General features: G+C 43.3%; 1 protein-coding gene across 1 annotated transcript; it reads left to right on the top strand.

The window, feature by feature from the left end:
- Nucleotides 1-450: 450 nt before the first annotated feature.
- FAXC (failed axon connections homolog, metaxin like GST domain containing) lies at nucleotides 451-21,789 on the top strand. Its single transcript, XM_057410848.1, has 6 exons — nucleotides 451-777; nucleotides 1,268-1,403; nucleotides 6,679-6,875; nucleotides 13,717-13,934; nucleotides 19,395-19,511; nucleotides 20,766-21,789. Exons 1-6 carry the CDS (start codon nucleotides 503-505, stop codon nucleotides 21,047-21,049), a joined length of 1,227 nt encoding a protein of 408 aa, XP_057266831.1. The 5' UTR covers nucleotides 451-502; the 3' UTR covers nucleotides 21,050-21,789.
- The last annotated feature ends 619 nt before the right edge of the window (nucleotides 21,790-22,408 follow it).

Below are 22,408 nucleotides of genomic sequence, written 5' to 3'. Positions count from 1 at the left end.
TTGTGCGTGTAAAGGCGTTCTCCCCTGTGACCGAGCATCAGAGGAACAAAAAACTACCGCGGGGTGTCTGCTAAGGGCCGGACACCGAGGTGTGATGGATTGGGTGGTGGCCTTCGCCCCACATACGGGGTAACATACGAGGCCTCTGCTCAGATCACGGCTATTTCAGGAGGACAGGCTTTCACACAGTACCCCACTGGCGGAGCGCGGTCAGCAGCGCCGCAAGCATTTTAGCCCTGCCTTTCGGGCAGCGCCTGCCTACTCCTGATACCCCACTCCAGCCCTGGGCCGCCGGGGCAACCTCCGCAAGGGCAGGGCAGGCCCAACCCTCCCCTCCCCACCGCCTTGCGCAGCCGCGCAGCGAAGGCTGAGAGAGCCGCCGGAGCCGCCCACCGCGGCAGGGCCGGGCTGGGCTGGGCCGGGCCGGGCCGGGCCGGGCCGGGCAGGGCAGGGCAGGTGCGGGGCTAGGTGCTCGGCGGGGGATGCGGTGCTCGGGCGCAGCATGCTGTGGGGGGTGGGCCTGGCGGCGCCCCGCTCCTGCGTGGCGGACCTGAGCCGCAACCGCAGCCTGTCGCTGGGGTGGTGTGCGGGTCCCGAGGAGCCGCCGCCCGCCTTCTATGGGGGCGAGATCGTCGCCTTCCCGCTGGCGGGCGGGGGCGCGGGCGGCACCATGGCGGCGCTGAGCCCCGACTCCTGGTGGAAGAAGACGCTGTACCTGACGGGTGGCGCGCTGCTGGCCGCCGCCGCGTACGTGATCCACGAGCTGCTGGCCATACGGTGAGGATGCGGCGGGGACCGCGGCGGCAGGGCCTGCACGGGACACTGGCGCTGTCCGCGGAGGAGCGGGGCTGAGGCGGCTCTTACCTGAGGGAGAGAGGGCGCTGGGGCCTGGCCGGCTGGTACCTCCGCTCCTCCGGGGTTTTGCCATTTACCCCTTTTTATAACCCGGTTTTCCCCCATTTCCCGTCCGCAGCAGCGCAGGAGGCGGCAGGAGCCGCGGTCGCCTCCACAGGTGGCCCAGGGCGGCGGCGGGGCCGGCAGCCCCTGTGCTGGTGCTGTGCCGGGCACTGCTTGCGCTCACTGGTGCTGGATGAGCCGAGCCCCAGAGCGGACTGGGCTCCAGATCGGAGCATCACCTCACTGCTGCAGGCCGTGATGTGTAAGCTGCCTCGGTCAGCGCTTTTCCTGTGTGTGTTCAGTGAGCTGGTCACGCACCGGTTCGGGTTTGGTTATTTATTTGTTTTTAATTCTGCTTTGTTTCTGACAGGAAGGAGGAAGAGCTGGATTCGAAAGATGCTATCATACTGCACCAGTTTTCAAGGCCTACCAATGGCGTTCCAAGTTTATCTCCATTCTGTCTGAAAATGGAAACTTACTTGAGGATGGCTGATCTGCCCTATCAGGTACATTGGCCTGTTTTTCTTTTTAATTTCCTATATTGCAGCTATAATTGCGTGAAATAGTAAATAGGCATCCTGTCTCCCTCCTCCTCCCTGCCCCGAGTCTGTCTCACCCAGGAAGATGTAGACATACACCTACAACTAAGTGGGTACACTTCATGTCTTCAATTAAATTTGGTATGTAACCTTTGAAGATGTGGCTTGAAATGAGATTGGTCTGGGACAGCTCTAGGTTTAACTGGCAAGGCTACATGAATGTTAGAAGTTAACTTGGCTGGAAATGCTGAAGTGGGAATGTAGTCTGGAGTTTATATAATATTAAAATAACACCCCAAACCTAAAGCATAATGGTCTTTGAATTTGACCATACCAAAGAGATCAAAGTTCAATAGCTGCAGCTTCTTACTTTTCTGGAGGGTTTCTCTTTAGAGCTCTCCTGGGAAGACATGCCTGCCTTTTGCTTCACCTCCCATCACTGGTGCTTCTTCCCAGTGAAGGGAGACAGGATTGCTTTTAGAGGTTGTGAACACTGCTCCTTAACTGTGGTCGGATGCATTCCATGCCATTTTCCCACAGGGCAGGGGATGAAGCTTGAACTAGTCTGATGAATGTAAGCCATGAGAGCAGGAATAGTATCAGGGTTGAGTTGCGATGCCGTGAGTCTGGTGTGTGCCTTGATGTGGTGTCAGCAAGCTATATTGCATACAGGCTCTTTGAAACATGGGGCCAGTTTCTTGTCTGCTTGTGTAAAGCATTGAGTACATTTCAGGTAATGGAACAGTGGTGATAAATATAATGAGGATCTTGGGCAGAAGAAAGCTCCTCACTTATGTAAATTTCGCATCCTTCTTTGTCTCAAGGAGACTAAGCTGCATGCTCACCCCAGTTGGATTCAAGTCACTTATTACTGCTGCATGCCAAGGTGCTAAGAGGAATGTTTTGTTTATGTCCAGTATTTTATAGAGGAAAACCAACCATATTACAACTCTTTTTTTCCTACACATTTGTGGTTGATATTTATTTGGCTTCATATGCAATTCAACTCCTTTATATTGGAAGTGAATGAAAATCCCTAATTAGTACATTTTAAAAGCCTGAGTTTAGTGTTCATTATCTTAGGATTTAATGGTACTTGAATCAGATTCTTCAGAGTATTAAAGAGGAAGATTTCCATCTGTGGGATGTATTTTTTTACATTCAGGTGTGCAGAACCTGCAAGATACTGAAGTTTAAACATGTCATTGGAGCAGGAGGACTTAGTGCACATTGTTTCTCCGCCTAGTGTAATTTGGGTAGAAAATGCACATTTGAAAGAAAAACTATTTTGGTGAGATCTGTTTTCTTTCTAATGGCAATTGATGTGGTTCAGATGTTTGTGTTTATTAAAGTTGCTTTGGTGGAAAGTGGTTAAAGAAAGCTGCAGTATAAGAGATGGTTGTGGTAGGGTATGGTCACTTGTAAAAGACAGCGCAGCACATTTGTGTGGTTCAGGATGGAGCCGTTCAGACAGCTCATGCTGGGTAGAAGTGGGTCGTTCAGCATTTTGGATGGAGACCGATTTCCAGAGGGTTATCCTCCCCTCTTTATTTTTTCTATACTGAAGGTCAGCATTGTTTTTTGGGGTTGCATCCATTTCTATCCCTGCTTGCTAGCTGTGACCACACTAAGCTGGCGTAGGTCAGCAGGACCACCAAAAGCAACAGTCTTACCTCTAGCAGCTCCCACTTGTCCTTCCCTGCATGTGCTTCTCTGTGCCCGATCAGACTGGGACAAAGCTGGCCTAGCTGGAGCCATGGAAGTTTGGTTTATCTGGTTTTAATCCACCTTGGTTGCCCACATGCTCTGTGTGCCACGCTGGAGGAACAGGAATGGGTCCTGTGGGTGCTGGGGAACACCAGGTTGCTGATTTTAGCTATGCCGGTTTATACAGGCTTGAGGTGTTTGTGGGATTACCAACCCTATGCAGGGTTTTAGAGGTAAGTTTGGAGCTAATCTTACAAGCTGAGGATGCAGCTTTTTTCTCCCCAGAAGAGGCAAGATTCTATTTCTGCCCTTGTGTTAGGAGTACAGTGCTGTTTTGCTCTGGGTGGAGGAAGGTGTGGATGCTGCTGTGGGATTAAGTGGTAGGAGAGCAAGAGGGGAGCAAGCAGGTACATCCATTCTCAGCTGGAGTTACGAGTTTTCCTGTACTTGGACTACATGGAGACTTTTGATTCATGTGCTTGCGGCTGCATTACCTGTAGAACACTGGAGGTTAACAGGGGCACGTGATGGCTCCTCCAGCAGGGAGTACGGCTGGATGCAGGAGGAAACACCTCACTTCTCTATGTGCCAATGGGGGCTGTGGTGGAGAAGCGATGGCACTCCAGGTGGTGGTGGGTGCCAGGGCTCACCTCCGGAGATTTGCTGTGGTCATCACATGTCAAATAACATGCTGTGTTACACAACAAGGTTTTAATGGCATGTGAGAAATGCAACTGGGTGACACATTCCTATCTTACTCTCACCTGAATTTCTCCCAGCAGATGTGCTCTTGTAATGTGTTTTCTTGAAGCTGCCTTTCTGGGTGTGAGTTCCCCACCAAAAATAATTAGGGCAGCCCCACCCTGGCTGGGCTGTCATAGTATCTGGCTGTTCTTTCAAAACCTTTGATGCTTTAGTTGATAAAGCTTGCTTTGAAAGATCCCATTCTGCATTATTGTGGAGATCTTTTGGTGTTTCTTGATTCCCTTGTGAATGTGAAACGCTGAGGGTTTATGTAATCTGATAAGTAACTAGCACAGGCTGCAAAGATGGTAGGCTCCTTGAGAAGAGACTTTTACTTCAGTAAAAGTAAAAGCATAAGCAGCAGTAATTGAAAATGTGGAGCCTAATTTCTTCTGGATAGTACTATAAAATTACCCCAGAAGTGCCCTGTGCCATTCTGTTTATAAATTCCTCCATAAATGAGGTTCTGGGGAACTCTTCTTATTGTTGCTCTGCAGGCTGCAGTTCAGTTAAATGTACTATGAGGTGTGAGGGGATATTTTGTTGGGTTGTTTTTTTTTTAAAATGATAATAACCTAGCTTTTTCCTGATTTGCAGCTGGAACAATTTGTAAGTGGAAAATGGATAAGTATTTGATGGCAGTTAGTAGCAGCCATAAGGATACTGAGGTTTCAAGCCTAAAAATACCCATCTGAGAACAGTGGATACAAGAACAGTATAATAGATTTGTCAAGAGACTAAGGTTTTCTCAGGCTATGTTTCCTAAGAAACATCCCTAAGATGTTTCCTATTTTGTTTGATAAACTGTATGTAATGAAACATGCAAGTCCTGAAAAGACTTTTTAAAGTTTAGGCAAACCAGTTTTGCTGTGAAAACCTTAGCTCTCATTTGTGTTTTTGGGAGTGTAATATTAATGCAGTACTAATAAGTTTTTATTTATTATATATATATATGTGTTCGAAGAAATATGCAGCTGAATAAGAGGAACTTGCTTTTTTTCTGGATTGCAAATGATATGGACTACAGTAATTGCAATACATAATAAACACATCTTCAAGTCTAGCAGCTTCTACAAAACACCAGTGTGTGCGCAAGAAGAGAGATCTCATACTGGAGGGGCTTAACCAAAGATTAAGCCAGAAATGCTCAGTGCCATATAGACACACTGTGTAGTTCCAGAAAAGGCTTGTGATTGTATAGTAAATTCATAGTGAAAAATTATGGAAACCTGAGTGCTGAAAGAGTCTTCTTGATGAAGTAAAGGTCTGGAAGGTGAAAGGATGTGGCAGTGTTCTCCTTTCAGTTTCGGATGTTCAGCAGTTTTAGAGTTTCTCCCATGGACCAGAGTAATAATTCCCATTCACCCACACATGCAAGCGGAGGGGACTTGGCTACTTTATTCACCCATACAAGGATGCAGTAGACGAGACATTATATAATCAGGTGTCCCTACCATGCTATTTGTTTGAGCTGGAATCCTGGAAGAGGCCCCTACCAGAAGGCATTGTTTTCCCAGCAGCATTACCTGCTTCGTGTTTTCATCCACAAGGGAAAGGCCTCCAGGAATGGCTGCGTGTTTGTAGTGCATTGCACATCTGTGTTTGAACAACAGCCAGAATGTGGTGCCTTAGACTGAGCTGAGGAACATTCTGGTGTATGCTCCTTGCCGCAAGAGGACCTTGATCCATCTTTAGTGGATTCAGGAAGGGTAGATACTTGGGACCTAAACAAGTCAGTCCAGAACTGCTAACCCAAAACCTCTAGCAATGAGGAGCTACATCCGGAAGTGCTTAAGGTGACTGCCAGAGATAGTGCAGGGTCTTTATTGTGAGCCCTTATGGCTCAGCTTTCTGAGCTAGGATTTTTCATTCACTAAATAACAGGACTCAAGGACAGGAATCACAAGAAAAGAAAAAAGTTCTGCCTTGTGTCTTTGCTTTCAGGAGTAGGACACAATTGAAGTTAAATGCTCACATTTTGACAGCCAGCAATTCCATTGCGTGAGGCATAAAGTTTCTGACTTCTGTTTCATCTTCTTCAACTGTAAACTGAGGGAAGATAGATGACTACTTCTGTGTGAGTGCTATCCTGAGCAGACACAGCAGTATTTAGCAATATACTAGTGCTGTGCTGGTGTTGGGCTGTTGGAGACCCAATTGTAACAATTGTGTCTGTAAGTGTATGAGATTTCTAAGTTACAAAGTGGCAGAAGAGAGAGAGAAGGTAAAGGCAGATTTCCTTGCTGCTCAGTGAGAGAATGATATGCCTTTCATTATACACTGGTGATTGTGTTCATTTCATCCTTGGAAGTAATGCAGCTGTCCAAGATAGGCAGTGAGTTAATCTTTATAAAGTCCATTTAACATTAAAAGTGCTGCTCTCTGCAAAAGCCAAATGTAGTTGAGTCTTGTGATTAAAAACTTGTTGAGAATAATGGATCCAATCTTCTGGGAGACTGAGCACCTCCAACTCTTAAATAACCTGGGTGCTGAAATAATACTTCATCACTTGGCATCTAATATAATAGTGTATAACACCTCGCAGGGCCTGGAGACTGTTTTATCCTAGTTATCCTATAGACAGTCGGAGCAAGAACTCTGATTTGAGCAGCTGCTATTAGTGTAGAGTATTAATTTAAAACAAAACGAAACAAAACAAAAGTTTTTTGGATAATGTTGCCTTTAAAAACGCAGAAAAATATTTTAAAAGCTTTACTCACATTGAAACATAACCTGATGGTCCTTTTTTGTCTGTATGTCTCTTTGTTTACTTGCTTTTCTTTTTCCTTAGAACTATTTTGATGGAAAACTTTCCCCTCAAGGGAAAATGCCTTGGATTGAATACAATCACACTCAAGTATCTGGCACTGAGTTCATTATTGATTTTTTGGAAGAGAAGCTTGGAGTGAATTTGAATAAACACCTCGGTCCACATGAAAGAGCTGTTTCCAGAGCCGTGACAAAAATGGTGGAGGAGCACTTGTACTGGTGAGTTTGCATGGCAAAGCTGGCTGCATTCTTGTGGTATCAGATCTGCCCCTACGCTTGTGCCTGGATGTGAATGCTTATTTTCTCTTGCAGAAAGCTTGGTAATAATTGGGTACCCAATTATTAATTTTACAACTCTTCACCCTGGAAAGCTGCAGCTTCTTTCTATGTACACTAATATGAGCCAGGGGTAATTCATCTGAAAAGCTGTCATGCTGTGTAAGCAAGGTAAAGAGTTAGGCCCTTCGCCTGCAGCTTTGCAGAAGGGAGCAGCAGTGGGCTGTTCATCTGTCTTGATTTATGTGACTTCCATATAGAAACAGCTTTGTTAATAAGGATCAAAAACTCATTACATTTGTGGTTTGGGGGTGCAGGGGAACAAATTGGTGTTCATAGCGAATCTGCAATACTGTGTTTTTACAGTTACTAATTTTAATTATCTGTGCGTGTGATTAGAATATGGATTATTGTCTTTTCTGTAACACAGGATACTCCTGTTAATATGTTGTTGACAATGCTGCCAGTTGATAGGATACAGTATTAGTCACAGTATCCTGGGAAGCTAAAGTACATGTATGAATGGAAAACATAAATATAACCTTGCTGGTACTTTAAGCATTTTACTGGCACTTTTGAAAAGAATACCTGTGCGTTCCTCCCCACCTTAAATTTCACTCCTTTTTAAATGCCTTTTCCAGTCTGGATTCATAGAATTAGCAGGTAGACATGGCATCTTGGATGCTGCATTGGCTGCCTCAACAAGCACAAGGCTTTTTCTGTTTCCTCCCCCCCCCATTTGTTTTTTAGCCTGCATTTAAGTCCTGGCTATGCTAAGTCTTGCATTTATGTTGCACTTTTTTTTTTTTTTCCAAAACAACATGTGATTTAAATTGAATGTATTTACCTACTTTTTCTTTCACCTTGTGATGGAAGATTAGCAGCAACATGTGTACATACAGTTCTTCAAATAATTTTTAGTGTTTCCTGGGAATAATTTTAGCATTCAGTTGGCAGATTAAAATTATATGGTTTAGAAATATAATCTCTGCCTTTCAGGAAGTGTGATCTTTATCAGTTATACACATCTGTTAGTGCCATAGCCTCACAAATGTCTCAGGTAGCATGCAAATGTAACATTTTTTTTGTCCATTTTCCCCCCCTTAATTGTTCCAGCTGCCAAAGGGAAGAGGCCTTTTAATCCCCTAATGCTTCATCTCCTTGCCTTAGCTTTGTTTTTTTTTTGGTTTTTTTTTTTGTGATCCATAGACTTAACTGTTTAAATTGTAACATGACTGATGACAAATTTATACTGCTGCTGTCAGTTACAAACCACACTTTGCTCTGTGAAGCTGTTGTCTGTCCATCCAGGCTCCCTCTTGAGTTGATTTGGACACTGCTGGACATGATGTAGGGGAACATGGGAGGCAGGTATTCCAAATTCAGGCACTGACCCAGGGAGGTGGCTAGGCCAAGTAAGAATAGAGATATGCATGCCTGGTTTATGTGCCTGTTGTCTTTCCTGTTGAGTCATGCAGCTGAGTTTCCTTAAGGCATGCATTTTTGCTGCAGCATAGTGAAACATCCAACTGTAAGCCTTATTGTATGTCCCTGCTGTGTGGCTGTGCCAGAGGCTTGCTATGTTGGTGAGGTTATACCATGCTGGTTCTCTGCACTAGGCAAAATCTGAGCTATGAGGCATCACAGCTGTAGCACTGTAATTCCTGGTTAACAATTTTGACCATCTTGTAGATACACCAAAATAAGATCAGGCTTTAGCTGTGCAGGACCCCTTTAGCATTGTATCTGTGGTTGCAGAATCCCTTCACATTGGTTCTTGAATCTGCCCAATTTATCACCAGAAGCTTAGGGTTTGTTCGTGGTGTTCTCAAGTACCACTGTGAGGAATTTAAAACAGTGATCACCTTTCTGCAGATGAGGTTTATAAAATCAAGCCTCCAAAGCAGTGATATAAAACTTGATTCACAGTGTTTCATTGCCAGCAGCATGCAAAGTAGCTTCATCATGAATAAGTAATGCTATAGAACATTTATCGAACAGAGCAGCAAAGTACATCCTGTGGCTGCTTCTTTGGATGGAGGTAATTCTGGTGGGTGCTTAGCATTTCCTCCTGAAACGTTTTGCTTTTGCTGAGGTAATTGCTCATCTTTACCAATTAGTGCCTCTTACACGTGGAAATTGCTGCTCTGGCTGGAGCTGAGAGCAGTGCAGAGCTGTTGTGAACCTCAGCCTCTAGACACCCTGTCTCTGCCCCAGGCTACCTAGCAGGGGTCAGGCAGAAAGACAGCATTTGAGTGAGTGTATCTATTTTCATCCTTGGATTTGAGCATATCTCCAAGAGGCTCAAGACTAATTTGGAGCTGGTGCCGGAGCTGCTGTTTCTGGGGAATGCTATAACTATTAGGCTTTTGCTACATTTATGTTGGCAAAAGACTAAAAGACCGATAACCTAAATGGGTGTTGGGCTAAGTCATCAGGGAAGAGACAGGAGCAGACCAGTTCTGTCGTGCTGACCACAGGTCCAGGCTCTGATGCAGACCTCTGTCAACTGCTTGCTTACCCTGGGTTGCCTCCATTGTCTCCAGCAGCTGTGTGCCCTCAGAAACCAGTGTGACATCCATGGCCACCTTTAGGATGTGTTAAGTTTTTGGTGTATCTGCAGCACATTTGTGGGATTGGACCTCAGTGGTAAAATAGGTTGAGGGCATCTGTTTCTCATGTCCTTCTGGCGCTGGCACACTGGGCTCAGTGGCACTGCCAGCTTTCAAGCCCGGCAGCTGCTGGTACCTGAAGGGCTGGCCGTCACTGTGAAGTGCTTTCTGGTGCTTTAATCTCAGGTGAGGGATCTCAGGTTAGTGACACTGGTGTGCTTAGTGAGAACCTAAAGCCTTGAATATGCAGCTTAACCACACTAATCCCTTAGATGGTATTTGACAATACAGTTAAACCAGCCGTAGTAATTTATAAGTAAGTGTGTGTATGTATACATGTGCACACATATGTATTTAACTCATTTTTTGCCTCGTCTTTCAAGAAGATGGTGTAAACATAATGTGGTGAGTGCTTGAAGTCCAGGAAAAGCGTGGTATGAGAATACAAATAAATCTGACTTTGGTATTCAGACTTAAAATGTATTAAACATAAAGTATGTTTATAGTATAAATGTTTAAATACATCAAGCCAATTGTAAGAGTGATGTTTCTCCTTCTATTGATGAGTCTTGAATGTCCCACATGGCTTAAAAACCAGTTGCTGTGGGAAGTTGAACAGCAGGTGGGGTTTCTACAGCTGACTGTGGAATTAATTTGCTACAGTCCTTTTGTATATCAAGAAATTCCAGTCTGCACAGGTTCAGATAGGAAAAATAACCCCCAGTTCACATCCTTGTGAGCACCTCTCCCTTTTCTTGATGTACAGACAGTTTGGGGATAATCAAGCAAGCTGCTACTGATGAGTCACTTTCTCCATCTCCTCTCCTGATTTATGTATTGAGGCCAAAGCTGCTGTTACATTTAGTCTTCAGATTTGCTTTACCTCCACAGCATTGCTCTTTAAAGCATTTTTGGTTTATTATACCCTTAATATTTGTACAGATGTCCTAGCACAAATGGGACTGTTAATGCTTCCCAAAATGCTCAGTTCAGGACAATATTTAAAGTAATTATGTCTTCCCATAAATACTAGCTGTAGCTAAAAATATATAGTTATGCTGAAGTAGGTTATATAGGCTACCTGATTTCTGGCATTTCCTTAACCTATTGTAGTGTTGATAATACTCTAGTAATGTAGTCTGAACAGAGGCGTGATGGGTGGGAGCGTGTTTTGGTAGGAAGCAGATTAATGAGCCTTTGAATAGAATTATTTCAACAAAGTGCTTGTAAAGCCAGTTTTAAAAATGCTTGTAACTGTTGAATCTGAGCTTATTATTTTCTTTGCTTTTGCCTGCTCAGAACTATACAATTTTAGAAGTAAACTCTGTGGTTGTGTATTTAGCAGCCTTCATTGCTCATATAAATTTGAGATTTGGGACATGTGGCAACTTGACTAATTCAAGATGACAAGTAGATGTCTAAGACTGTGCTTGACAATTTAGCCTAAACAGGATTACCTAGATCCTGTGCAGCTCTGATCTTTCTGTACTGGTGTCCTGATCGTTAAAAGCTTGATCTCGTCTCTGCCTCTTCCAGACACAAAGACCTTCTCTCCTAGAGCGAGCAAGCAAGCGCTAGGGAAATGTATTTTTACTTTAATGCATGAGCTAATTAGCTTTGTGGGAAACCTTGTTAATCCTGTCGCATGAAATTAAAAGCATCCTGGACATGGTTGGTCATTCTTGGTGCAGTAGCAGCTTGCTGGTGTGGTTGGAGTGAACAATACTGATGACAAGCCCACAGGGCTATGTTAATCGTGGTTGACTGGAGTGATGCTTTAAAAAGTGCTAAAGCAGAGTCTCCTCTTTTCCTTTTCTGTTTTGTTTTGCTGTCTTGCTGTCCCTTTCATGGCCAGGCCTGTTATCCTAAAGAAACTAAATTGTGTTGCAGAGTTGGAGGTGAAGCTGGTCAGGTCCACGCTGGGGAAGGAGGGTCTGTGCAGCAAGATACAGCAGTGCTCTCAGAGAAGAAGTTTTTCTTAGCTTATTCAAGCAATAAATGGTAACTTACAGATATAGTTAGTATTTGTAGTTATTTCTCAGTGTTCCAATCAAGACCAGAGTTTTTTTTTCCCTATTCAGAGCTGTACCTGCCCAAGGGACTTTGTCCTTTCTCAGGCCCGTAAGTCACGACTACTGAAATGTTCTGCTCTACGGAACACCCTAAAGCTTTCAGTCCAGTCTCCTCTTCATCCTTCTTAAATCCTGTTTTACCTTTGGTCATGGAACAAGGCAATCTCACACCATGTTTTCTAGACAAAGGTTATATACTTCTGGAGTTTCAGTAGCTATTTATTCCTGTGCTTGCTTACTTCACGTTCCCATTTTGTGCTGGTGCCTCTCACTAACTCTGCCTTTGTTTCAAACTCTGCTGTGATGCAACCAGCCCATTGACTTGAGTTGATTTATCCATTGTGAAAAACAAGGATTGTGCAGGACACCCCCAGTTTGAAGAGTGGTACTGAAGTGTGTGAAGTGTCAGTGGCATGCTTTTGTCATTAATACAGCACAAGAGGTTGTGGAGAAAACCTCTGTTGAGGATAAAGCCACCAGTAACGTAGCAGGGGCATCTTGTTCTTCAATGTTCATGCATTTGCAGCAAAACCTGCACATGCCTGACTGTTACTGACTTTAATGAAATCAATTTGAGCAGAAGGAATTGTTCTGCAGTGGACAATCTTTAATAGAATTAAAGTGCCTTTCACCCACTCTGTTGGGAGCACTCTAAATTTGAGCTGTAAGTAGATTTGCTGTTATGCCAAATACTCTCCTTTTACTTCTTGTTATTACTAATCCAAGAATCTGAGGAAATTTAAAGGTTAGATCATTTTCCTATTGTAAACATAGTTGTTCCCTGATGGTAGTGCTGAATTCAGCTTCATGACATATAGGAGTCTAATTTAGAAAAGAAATTCACAGGAGTTCTCCAGGAGATACTACTACTATTTTTTGTTTGTTTGTTTTTAAATTGAATGAGGTAATCCATATCAGCACTAAGGAGATTATGTGCAATGAGAAGTCATATTCCAAACTAAAAAAAAATGGCGCTCTAATCATACTGGAAATGGAAACATTTGATTATTAACTTTGTGTTTAATATAATTGCATGTGTGAACTTGCAACTTTTGATATTTCAACTTTTAGGGTCCAGTTGCACTATTTTTATTATGCCTCCATGAGCATGTTTTTATGTGACCTCAAATATGCAAATCCACATTTATATTTTTCAGTTTGGAAACTGATACAAACACAGAATATGGGTATCAACATGCAATGTTTCTGAGACTGTTGGCTTCATATGTCTACTCTGAGATGTTTCTAGTCCTTTTTCCAACATTCCTTGAATTTGGTCACAGAATTTATGTGGTGCCTTTGATTTCTTTGTAATGTCAGAAGATGCTAGATATTCAGAAAGTTAATGTTCGTTTTTTCATAAGTTTCTTGAGTAGTGACAGCAACAAACCAAATTTTTGTTTCCCTACAATATTAGTAAAGAACAAAAAAATTCACTTAGGAAATAAAAATTTCACCTGCAAAGACAAGTTTTTTATAAAAGACCTTTCAAAAGAATATATTTGCCATTCAGTACAGCTGAAATGCAGCCTAAAATACAAGAGTCCTTTAGAAATGCCTTACTGATGAAATCGGCGTTTTGAAAAGAGGAAAAAATAGAGGACAAAACCTGTGACTGCTACAATATTTATGTTAGGGCACAGTTGCTTGGCCAAGTTTCAGCAGTATAGAAAATGAGGAGTATATGTTTGTAGGAAAGACTCGTTTCTTTGCAGGCTGTCTTGTTATTTCCCCCAGGTCTGCACAGTCAATCATCTATAGCTAATAAATCTTTTTGGCACTGCATTTTGTTACATGAACTTTTATTTTGTGTTTCAATGTGAATCTCATTTTCTCTTGAAGTGAGTCATGATTTACTGAGGGAATAAGCACTGGGCAGTCTGCGTAAATACCACAAAGTCAAGTTTTCTCTGCTGTCACTCTTGAGTTGCATCAGGGTCTACTCTTCACTGGAAACCACCTCTCCATCAGGGCAGTGAGCACTCAGCATTAAGAAGTTCAGCATTAGTTTGCTGCCTACCCTTTGTGTTAGCCTTTGCAGGGGCTTGAGTGGGCTATCTGGGTATTGCACCACTGAAACTTATTTTTATATCCTTCTAGGACTTTAACTTATTGCCAGTGGGTGGAAAATCTTCATGAGACGCAGAAGATGGTTTCGCTTTTTGGCCCCTTCAGTGACTTGCTGAAATGGATTCTGTGCCATCTGACCAAAGGGATTGTGAAGCGGGAGATGTTTGGCCATGGCATTGGCCGCTTCTCAGAGGAGGAGATGTACACACTGATGGAGAAGGACATGCGGACTCTAGCAAGTCTCCTGGGTAACGTACAGCAAGTTACATGTGTTCTCTTTTTTTGCACCCCACTGTCTGCAGGATGGAATCAACTGGCAGCTTGATTGTGTGCACAATCTCTTTTTGTCAATAGGCAGAGTCCACACTGCTTTGTCATTCAGTGCCACCCTCACTCTGGCAGGGACAAGTGTTTCTTTCCCTGCTGTTTGCCACTAAGTTGTGTGTTTGGAGGAGTAAGTGGCACCGGGTATGCGTATCTACAGGAGCAGAACGTGGCTTGTGATTTTAGAAGAGCTTTTTTCTACGTGAATTCAGGAAAACATAGTGTTTAGTTCTGCAAATGAAACTTGCTTATATTTTTTGGGGGGGGGCTTATTTTTCTTCAAGAGACTCATGGCTGTTTGATAAGATTGTTAGGAGGCTGCCATTTGAAACTCTTTGCAGATGTTATTTTGATAAGTTGGACTTTGTATTTGGTTGGTATTAGCAGCTTTATTCAAAGCTGCTAGTAGAAGATAGGTCTGTGTTGTTAAAATAGGTGGTTTTAAGCTTCTTAATTGCCATGGATGGATCCCATGGAGTTAGCCTTAAAGCTGTCCACAGTTAGAACAGTATGGACCTTGTTTCTGTTTCGTAGCTTAGGCTGAAATCTGCACTGGAGCTGTCTACACTGTGCTGCTCCCCTTGCAGTGTGCTGAGAGCTAACCATCTTGTGCTTTTGTGTAAAATTTGCATTTTGAGGAGTTGGTTTGGAGCAGGTTGTTTCTTCCCTTGAGCTTGTGCTTCTCTGGCACAAAGAACCAAGAGAGATGGTACACATGTGACTGCTTTGTTTCCTTTTGTGATTGCTTTAAAGAGGTGGCTGAGTGGAGGGCAGGAGGGATGCCTCCCGTGCCCTGTGCTTAAAATAGGTGGAGTGGATGAAGGGAGCAAGGTGAGGGAGAGCCCAGCAAAAGGCAGAAACTACATGCTTGCTCAGAAAGGAGGGGAAGAGAGATACTTCTGGACTTCCAAGGTATTTTGGAAAGGAGAACCTAGATGGGGGTGTGTAGAGTTTTCCATAACTTTTTATGAAACACACCTGCCAAGTTGATGGATTAGGAGCAAAGTGGAAAAAAAGACATGTGATGCATCAGCACAATGGGCAAGGGGAAGAGTTGTTGACAGCTCTTCTGTCAACACTTTCTCATGCTGTATTTTGTTTGTTAACAAAAAAAGTTACCTACTTTAGTGCCTTCTCAAAGAAAACCTGGTTTGGAGTTTGAGGTCCCTTTTCTTTCTGGGGGAGGAAGGGCGGCAGCAGCTCAGTTTAGAAGAGGTCTGGGCACATCTACTGCAGAGCTGTGGCCAGATCAAGGTGCCCTCAACTGTTGGACTTCTGCTGCCATAACTGTATGGTTCCATACAGCACTGTATGGTTCCATGTATGTCACAAAGACGAATGGGGCTGGAATGGAAGCTAAAGCGAGTTCAATTTATGATTTGGGACCTCAGCAGAGCCCCCTAGTTCTGACTAGACAATGCTGGCAGGCTGAATAGAGCAGCAGTGAATGTGTCTGTGCTAAAATCATCTTTGTCTGCCTAGAGCAGATATAGCCTTCAAAAGAAAACTGAAACATGTTCCTGAGTACCTGTAGAAGCCTCTAGGTTTGCTTATTTGAAATCTGCATCCTTCTGTCTCTGGAGTCTGTACGGACACTCAGATTCATAAAGTTTGGAGTTCAAAGGTTTCATTAAATCATCTAGATAGATCTCTGAATTGGACTGTTTGGTTGCTGTCCCGAGGACCGTGTCTTTTTTGTCTGGAGTATGTCTTTCATTCAGTTTTGATTACAAGATTTCAGCAGGGGGAGGTGCCACCACTTTCATTAGTAATTGGTGACAGATGTTGGTCACCATCAAAATCTGCTCAAGATCTGACCTGTTCAGGTTGGAGTTTGTCCAATTCCAGCCTGCAGGCAGATGCTCCTCCTGGTTTCTTCTCCTTCCCTGGGTGGCTTGGGTCATCTTGTGAAAGTAAATGCTGTAATTGGTCTCTCCTGGTTTTGGTGGGAATAATCACTGGAAATCCTCAAGGATAAGGTGTTTTCTTCACTATATATATATATTTTTAAATGGTCTGCATATGTTATCAGCAGAGGTTTTGTATTTACTTCCAGATTATTGATGAGAATGTTGTGCTTTGTATGCTTCAAAAAGCCTTGATGGGAATCTGCTGCATACCTGTTATTTTACTACATTAACATCTGAATATTGTTCATTTTTTTTTTTTTTCATCTTCCCTTCTGAAATGGATGTCAGGTTAGTCAGTGTGCAGTTATGTGAATCATTGTATTAGCCCTTTTCATTGTTTTTTCATTTGTCTACTGTTCTATAATTGTCTTGATTTTTTTCATTAACATCAGCGTGCTCAGGTTTTCTCCAGCCAGCTGTTTATGGTTGGAGATAGTAACTGTGGTCGCCAGGTACTATCCTGGAAAATGGGAACAGGAGGTGGAATGAGGACTTCTAGCCTGACTGGAGACTCCCCTGTTTCACAGGGGAAGGGAGAAGGCAGTCAGTCAGCCTGTTGCCTCCACAAGAATCTTCGTAAGATTCCTTCCCCATACACGTGCTGATGTATTTTCCCAGCAGAGGAAGCAGCTGGAATTTTGGCTGTTAGAGGGCAATCTTAAGAGCCTACAAAGGAGGCCTGTCAGGCAGCATAGCTGCACGTGCCAAACTGTAGCTGTCAGTCACCAGGCATATCAGATTAATTTTGTGCTCCCCATTTTTTAACAGAGCCCATTCTCATGGGAACAAGAATAATTTTTAAATTCCAAGAGTTGCTTCCAGAGAATGGTAACTTGGCAGCTGCTAAGTCTTGTGGCACTCGTTTTGACATTTCCAGTCACATCTTGGGTGCTGTTTTTTATTTCTTTTTAATTTCTGAGAATCATTTTTCCTTCTCTCATATACCTACTTCCCTAACAGACTCCTCCAGATCTCATATAAATGTGGAAATTGGAACTAATCCTCATGTGGTGGATTAGCCTGCCCGCTTAATACCATCTTGCTCTCTGTTGTGCAGTCTCTAAACCACAAATGTCATTTCCTTGTGCTATGGTAGGTTCCTGCTGCCTGGTAGAAGTGTAAGGAAGTTAGGGGAAGCAGGCATATGAACTAGCAATATGTAAAGATATACATTTGGGTAAGATGCAAGTCAGTGAGCAATGCCCATAAATCTGTTGGTGCTCTCTCAGCAGTCTGCCTGCCTCAGGCTTTAGGGTAAATGGGGATTTTGAGCAAAGACTTGCAGGGCAGTAGCTGCTGGAACCAGCTTTTTAAAAGCATTTGATGTTTTGTGGAGGGCAGGGGTGCTCAGGGCTGAAACACAGAGGTGGGACCAACCTGAAGGTGAGCCTTTAATGCTGGTTGAAATGCCCTGTGATGGCCTGTGCCGGCTGTACATGCTGCAGTGGGAGGGTGCAGGCACAAGGTGCCCTGTGCCTTACAGATCTCTCTCTTGATTCTTGACCCAATGCTGAATTAGCTGCTTTTGAATCCTCTGGTGCGTGCATTCCAAAAGAGCAGAGCTGTGTGCTTTCAAATCCCCCTGGGCTGTACAAATTTGCCCAGGTGTGATGGGGTGAATACACTTCCGTTGGATTAGCCAGGGGATGCAGAGATGTGTTTGCAATGATAAGCACTATGGCAGCCTTGATGTGAGAGGTTCTGTGTAATCTGGTTCAAAACTAGGCACTGAGAGATACCTGCTCTGTCAGAAAGTCTTCTGGATAAAAATTGCCCTGGAAGTTTTGGATACACGTTGGAACTGGTAGAAGGAAATGAGCATGGAGGCCATGTTATGTGGTGCAGGTTGACCTACCAGATTTACAGTGTTACGGAACCCCAGCTTTATTTCCTCCTCTTTCCCTTTGTTTCCACACAGCTGATGGTGTGGAGTGTTGTGCTTGGGGAGCCACTCTGTTTGTAGAAGGGTGGGATGGTTCAGCCCTCACCCACCCTCTGTCTCAGTTGTACCAAGATGAAAATGGCAGTATTCCTTCCCAGTGCAACATCTCTATGCATCGAGTCTCAGACCTGGTTGTATGGTGCTAAATCCTGGTGTTGGCACATAACTGTGGTTTGGAGACCAGTTTTAGAGCTGTGTTTGAGATTGATGAATGCTAGGTGTCACATAAATACTGAAAATGCATATTTACCCCATACATAGTTTTTCAGCAGGAGATTGATACAACTGTGAAAGAGCTGGGGAGAGCCAACTTCGTGTTAAAATTATATCTGACAGGCTAGAGGAGGTTATTGTTACTGGTTGTTCCTGAGCACTGCTTTTTTACACTGTTGTACAGGGAGATGACAGCAGTCTTTGTACTGTACTCTGGAATTTGATGCATTTTACTGCTGGACAGTTTTTCTAAGCTCATGCAATAACCCTAACATTTAATAACCAGCTGAATTATGGGCAGAGGAAGAATGTCCTGGGGAGATGGGATAACTGGATTTGGAGAATTGAATTACTTACCACATTTTATGGAGTTTATAGCACTTTAGGACAAGGCAGGAACAGTGCAACCATTTAACCTGACCTCTGCAATACTGCATGTTTCCTGTGTTCCCTGTTTGCATATTTATCCATCTGTTTGTGCTGTGGTGGCCACTTAGAACCATCATGGCATTGGGGTGCCCAGAGGGGTAAAGTAGAATAGCAGTGTGGAGCCGACATGTCCCTCCTCTGGACCAGGCTGCTGTTTCACGTGCCTGCCTCCGTGCCTGATGTGCCCCTGTTCCCTGCCAGGTAGAGCCAGTGTTTGCAGCTAGGACACTTCACTGGTGATCTGTGAGAGGAGCTGTTCACTCCTGCCTGGTTTTGCCCTCTTCCTGGAGGCTTAGGGTTTTCTGAGCAGTTGCGGCCAGTCTGGCTGGTGCATTGTTTGCAGCCTGAACAAATGGTGGCAGAGGAAAGCTTTGTGCATGACTTTCTGTTCTCTTGTGATCAGCTAGGTAATCTGAAACGGGGTCTGCATGCATGCGAAGTACTGGGTGACCAGCTTCTTTCAGTGCAGTCATGATTTCAAATGATGTTTGAGCAATTTTGGGTTTGCACCAAAAAGAATCATGCTTTCAGGCACCTGCTGGCTGCAGGGAAGGCTTTAAATGCAGCAGAACTAGTGCAGTGTGTATGCTCTGCCAGCTGCGATGAATGGAGAAAGTTACTTGGCCATCAGTAGCTCTGTAATTGGTCTAGTTAGAGAAGTGGTGAGCACAGGGGAAGCTGCAGTAATGGATTTCACCCACTGAACCTGAGCAAACAGTTTTTGAACTGTATTCAACATGGAATCCCTGTCCTTGAAAGAGTGAATCTTTCAGCTAAATGATTTCAATTTAAAAAAATGCTAAGGCTATAAGTGAGGATTTTTAAAAAATTATTTATTTTTAATTGAGAAGTGACATTTGGTTGAGAAATGTTTTCTTTTGTATTTACAGGTGACAAGAAGTACATTATGGGACCAAAGATTTCCACTGTTGATGCCACAGTCTTTGGGCATCTGGCACAGGCAATGTGGACACTACCAGGGACTCGACCAGAGAGACTAATCAAAGGTAAGAAAGCTGAAGTGATCTCTGATGAAAAAACTCTTGTGGCATTCGCAGTCTTTAAACTTGGAGCACCTGGGATGAACATTTGAGGAATGTAGCAATGTTTCAGCTGCATTGCAGACTGTTGTGCCTTTGATGTAGCATTTGTATCACATAATGTTGTTTTCTTTTCAAATTCTTGTTTTTCTTCTCTTTTATGTTCTACACAGTAATTGTTTCTGTCCCAGTTCTTGATATTTTCCCTGTTTAACATTCAGCAAGACCTGAATGTCTCTAAGGAGTGAATGCTCGGTAAAGTATGAGAAGACAGAAGCATGGCCATGAGCCAAGTTCTGCTGAACTGAGTGGTTTCATTGATGATAAAACTGCAAGTATCATGGAAATTACAGCCTTTACTGTTACTGGATGTGCTGGGCAAGGAAAAAGTGCAGCCTTACTTCGGAGTTACTGTCATTTTGTATGAATTGGAAAGCAACATACCCTTCCCCTACACACTTCTTTTTTCTTCTTTTTTTTTTGTCTTGTGTGCGGTTACAGGCATGTGAAAGTGTGTTTGCATCCCTTTTCAGAATCAAACCATGCAGTATGAAAAATGGGAAGAGCTAAGGAGGAAAAAGATGTGAAATAGGGCTAAAAGAATGAATTTGACCTGTAGATCTATTCTGTGCAAGAGAGTGTTACTGAAGTAACAGTCAGGAGGCATAGACTAGTTTGAAGGTTTTTGTTATTTCTTCTCTAAGCATAGTTGTGTATATAAACATAAGGCATAAGTTACTGAGAACATTAGGCGTGAGCCAGCTACCATCTAAAACCATGAATTTATCTTGCAGACAACGCTGCCATCTGGTGGTGAAAACCCCAATTTCACTGGTTTTTAATAAGTATATTCTGTATGTATAGGATCAAATTCTGTGTTTAGAAACCAGGTTTCTGAAAAAATAAGCAAGAATTTTACTATGTAAGCTTAGTCTCGGTATCTTATCCTGATTTATTTCAGTAGAGGTTGAATTTGGGATAGTTGTTTTGCTACATGCATTTATGTTCATTACGGTGTAACCTTTCTTGTTGCATGTAGGTTAATAATATGTGTTTTAAGTTACAAACAGAGGGTTGATGGGATCTTGGAACTTGAAACCTCTTTGGAAAGAATCTGCACAATTTATTTCCATACAGTGCTAATCTGTTTCTGGATTAACAGATGAGTTAGACCATTGTTGGCTGTATGTATTTACTGGAGCTTGTTGTGCTGTGTTGTAGGTGAACTGATCAACCTTGCTATGTATTGTGAAAGAATAAGGAGGAAATTTTGGCCAGAATGGCACCATGATGATGATAACACTCTGTATGAATCTGAGGAAAGCAGTGAAGCAAGCAAGACTTACTCCCCTTTGCAGGACTTCAGTTTTTATTCAAGGACAGAAACCTTTGACGAGGAAGGGAACAGTATTTCTCAAACCCCTGACACAGATTACACCGGACACTCCCTCTTTGATTCAGATGTGGACATGGATGAGTACAGAGATTATGAACAGCGCAAGTGATGCGTACAGGCATATCCCATTTTACAGATAAGCTGTTTCTTGGGATCATTCTGATTTATCTTCTCCTCCAGGTCAGGAAGAAGTTATATCACTTCAGAAGAGACCATTGTGCTTGTCTCAGCTGTCACATGCTACCCGGACTATTTCAACCTTATTTCATTTTGTGTAACTATTCAGGTGGAACCAAGGTAAAGTGTTATTTAAAATAAACACAGGCAAACTGGAGGTCCAGAGGGCAACAGGACCTTTCAATGACCTGCATTTTTGTTTGAGTTCAAAACCAGGTACTGCAGCCAGGTGGGACAGACCTCTGGGAAGTGGAGCATTTGTCAGAGCTAGTTTGTGTTGATACATTCTCTTTACAGGAATGCACTGAGGACAAAAATGGAAGAAGCATGACTGGCACATCTTTCTCCCAAGGAAGAAAATGATTGATGCTGTATTGAAAAGGACCTTTGGGTGTGGGTTGATGGCCAGCTGAACGTGAGCAGCATCTTGGCTTGTATCAGAAGTAGCATAGCCAGCAGCACTGGGGAAGTGATTGTCCTCTTGTACAAGGCACTGGTGACAAATCCTTTGTTCAGTTTTGGGCCCCTCACTACAAGAAAGACATTTAGGTGCTGGAGAGTGTCTCATTCCTGCCTAAAGAAGAGCAGTGAAGCTGGTGAAGGGCCTGGAGCACAAGTCTTATGAGGAACAGCTGAGGGAAATTGGGGTTGTTTAGTCTGGAGTAAAGGAGGCTCGGGAGAAGCCTTACTGCTCTCTATGATGGAGGTTGTAGTGAGGAGGATGTCAGTGTCTTCTCCCAAGTAACAAGGGACAGGAGGAAAGATCCTCAAGTTGTGCCAGAGGAGGTTTAGATTGGATAGGAAAAAATGTCTTCACTGAAAGGGTTCTCAAGCATTGGAACAGGCTTCCCAGGGAAGTGGTGGAGTCACCATCCTTGGAGGTATTTAGAAGACATGTAGATGTGGCACTTAGGGACATGGTTTAGTGGTGGACTTGATAGTGCTAGGTAAACAGTTGGACTTGACAATCTTAAAGGTCTTTTCAAACCTAAAGAATTCTGTGATTCTGTGAGTTCTGGGAGGATTTTATTTGATAGCTACTTATACTCTGGGTTCATATGTTATTACAGTGTCTGCAGGAAAGAGCTGCTCCCAGTTCTTTTGGAGACAGTCAAGGAGGACAAGAGAAAAACATTGCTACAGAAAGAAGCTTTTAGTGTTTCTTGTTCTTTGAAAAATATTGAAATTGCTACTTTAGAATATTTTTATTCAGGAGGGAAATGTCAGTTTTATTCTGTAATCTCCCAAACACTCATCTGGAATGTGTGTTGGCTGAATTTCTTCTGTGTTT

This window comes from Pezoporus wallicus, unplaced genomic scaffold (genome assembly GCF_028554395.1).
Source record: "Pezoporus wallicus isolate ANWC-B61680 ecotype Strahan unplaced genomic scaffold, APGP_CSIRO_Pwel_v1 contig_747, whole genome shotgun sequence".
Lineage (NCBI taxonomy): Eukaryota > Metazoa > Chordata > Aves > Psittaciformes > Psittacidae > Pezoporus > Pezoporus wallicus.
The sequence above is the reverse complement of the archived record's forward strand: the minus strand, read 5'-3'. Positions and strand labels throughout refer to the sequence as shown.

What these genes read in the sequence shown, in the direction of transcription:
- FAXC (XM_057410848.1), top strand. Translation starts at nt 503, where the DNA reads ATGCTGTGGGGGGTGGGCCTGGCGGCGCCCCGCTCCTGCGTGGCGGAC. An exon ending in GTGGAGGAGCACTTGTACTG is followed by an intron (nt 6,876 to 13,716) that starts GTGAGTTTGCAT and finishes ATATCCTTCTAG; the next exon opens with GACTTTAACTTATTGCCAGT. An exon ending in ACCAGAGAGACTAATCAAAG is followed by an intron (nt 19,512 to 20,765) that starts GTAAGAAAGCTG and finishes GCTGTGTTGTAG; the next exon opens with GTGAACTGATCAACCTTGCT.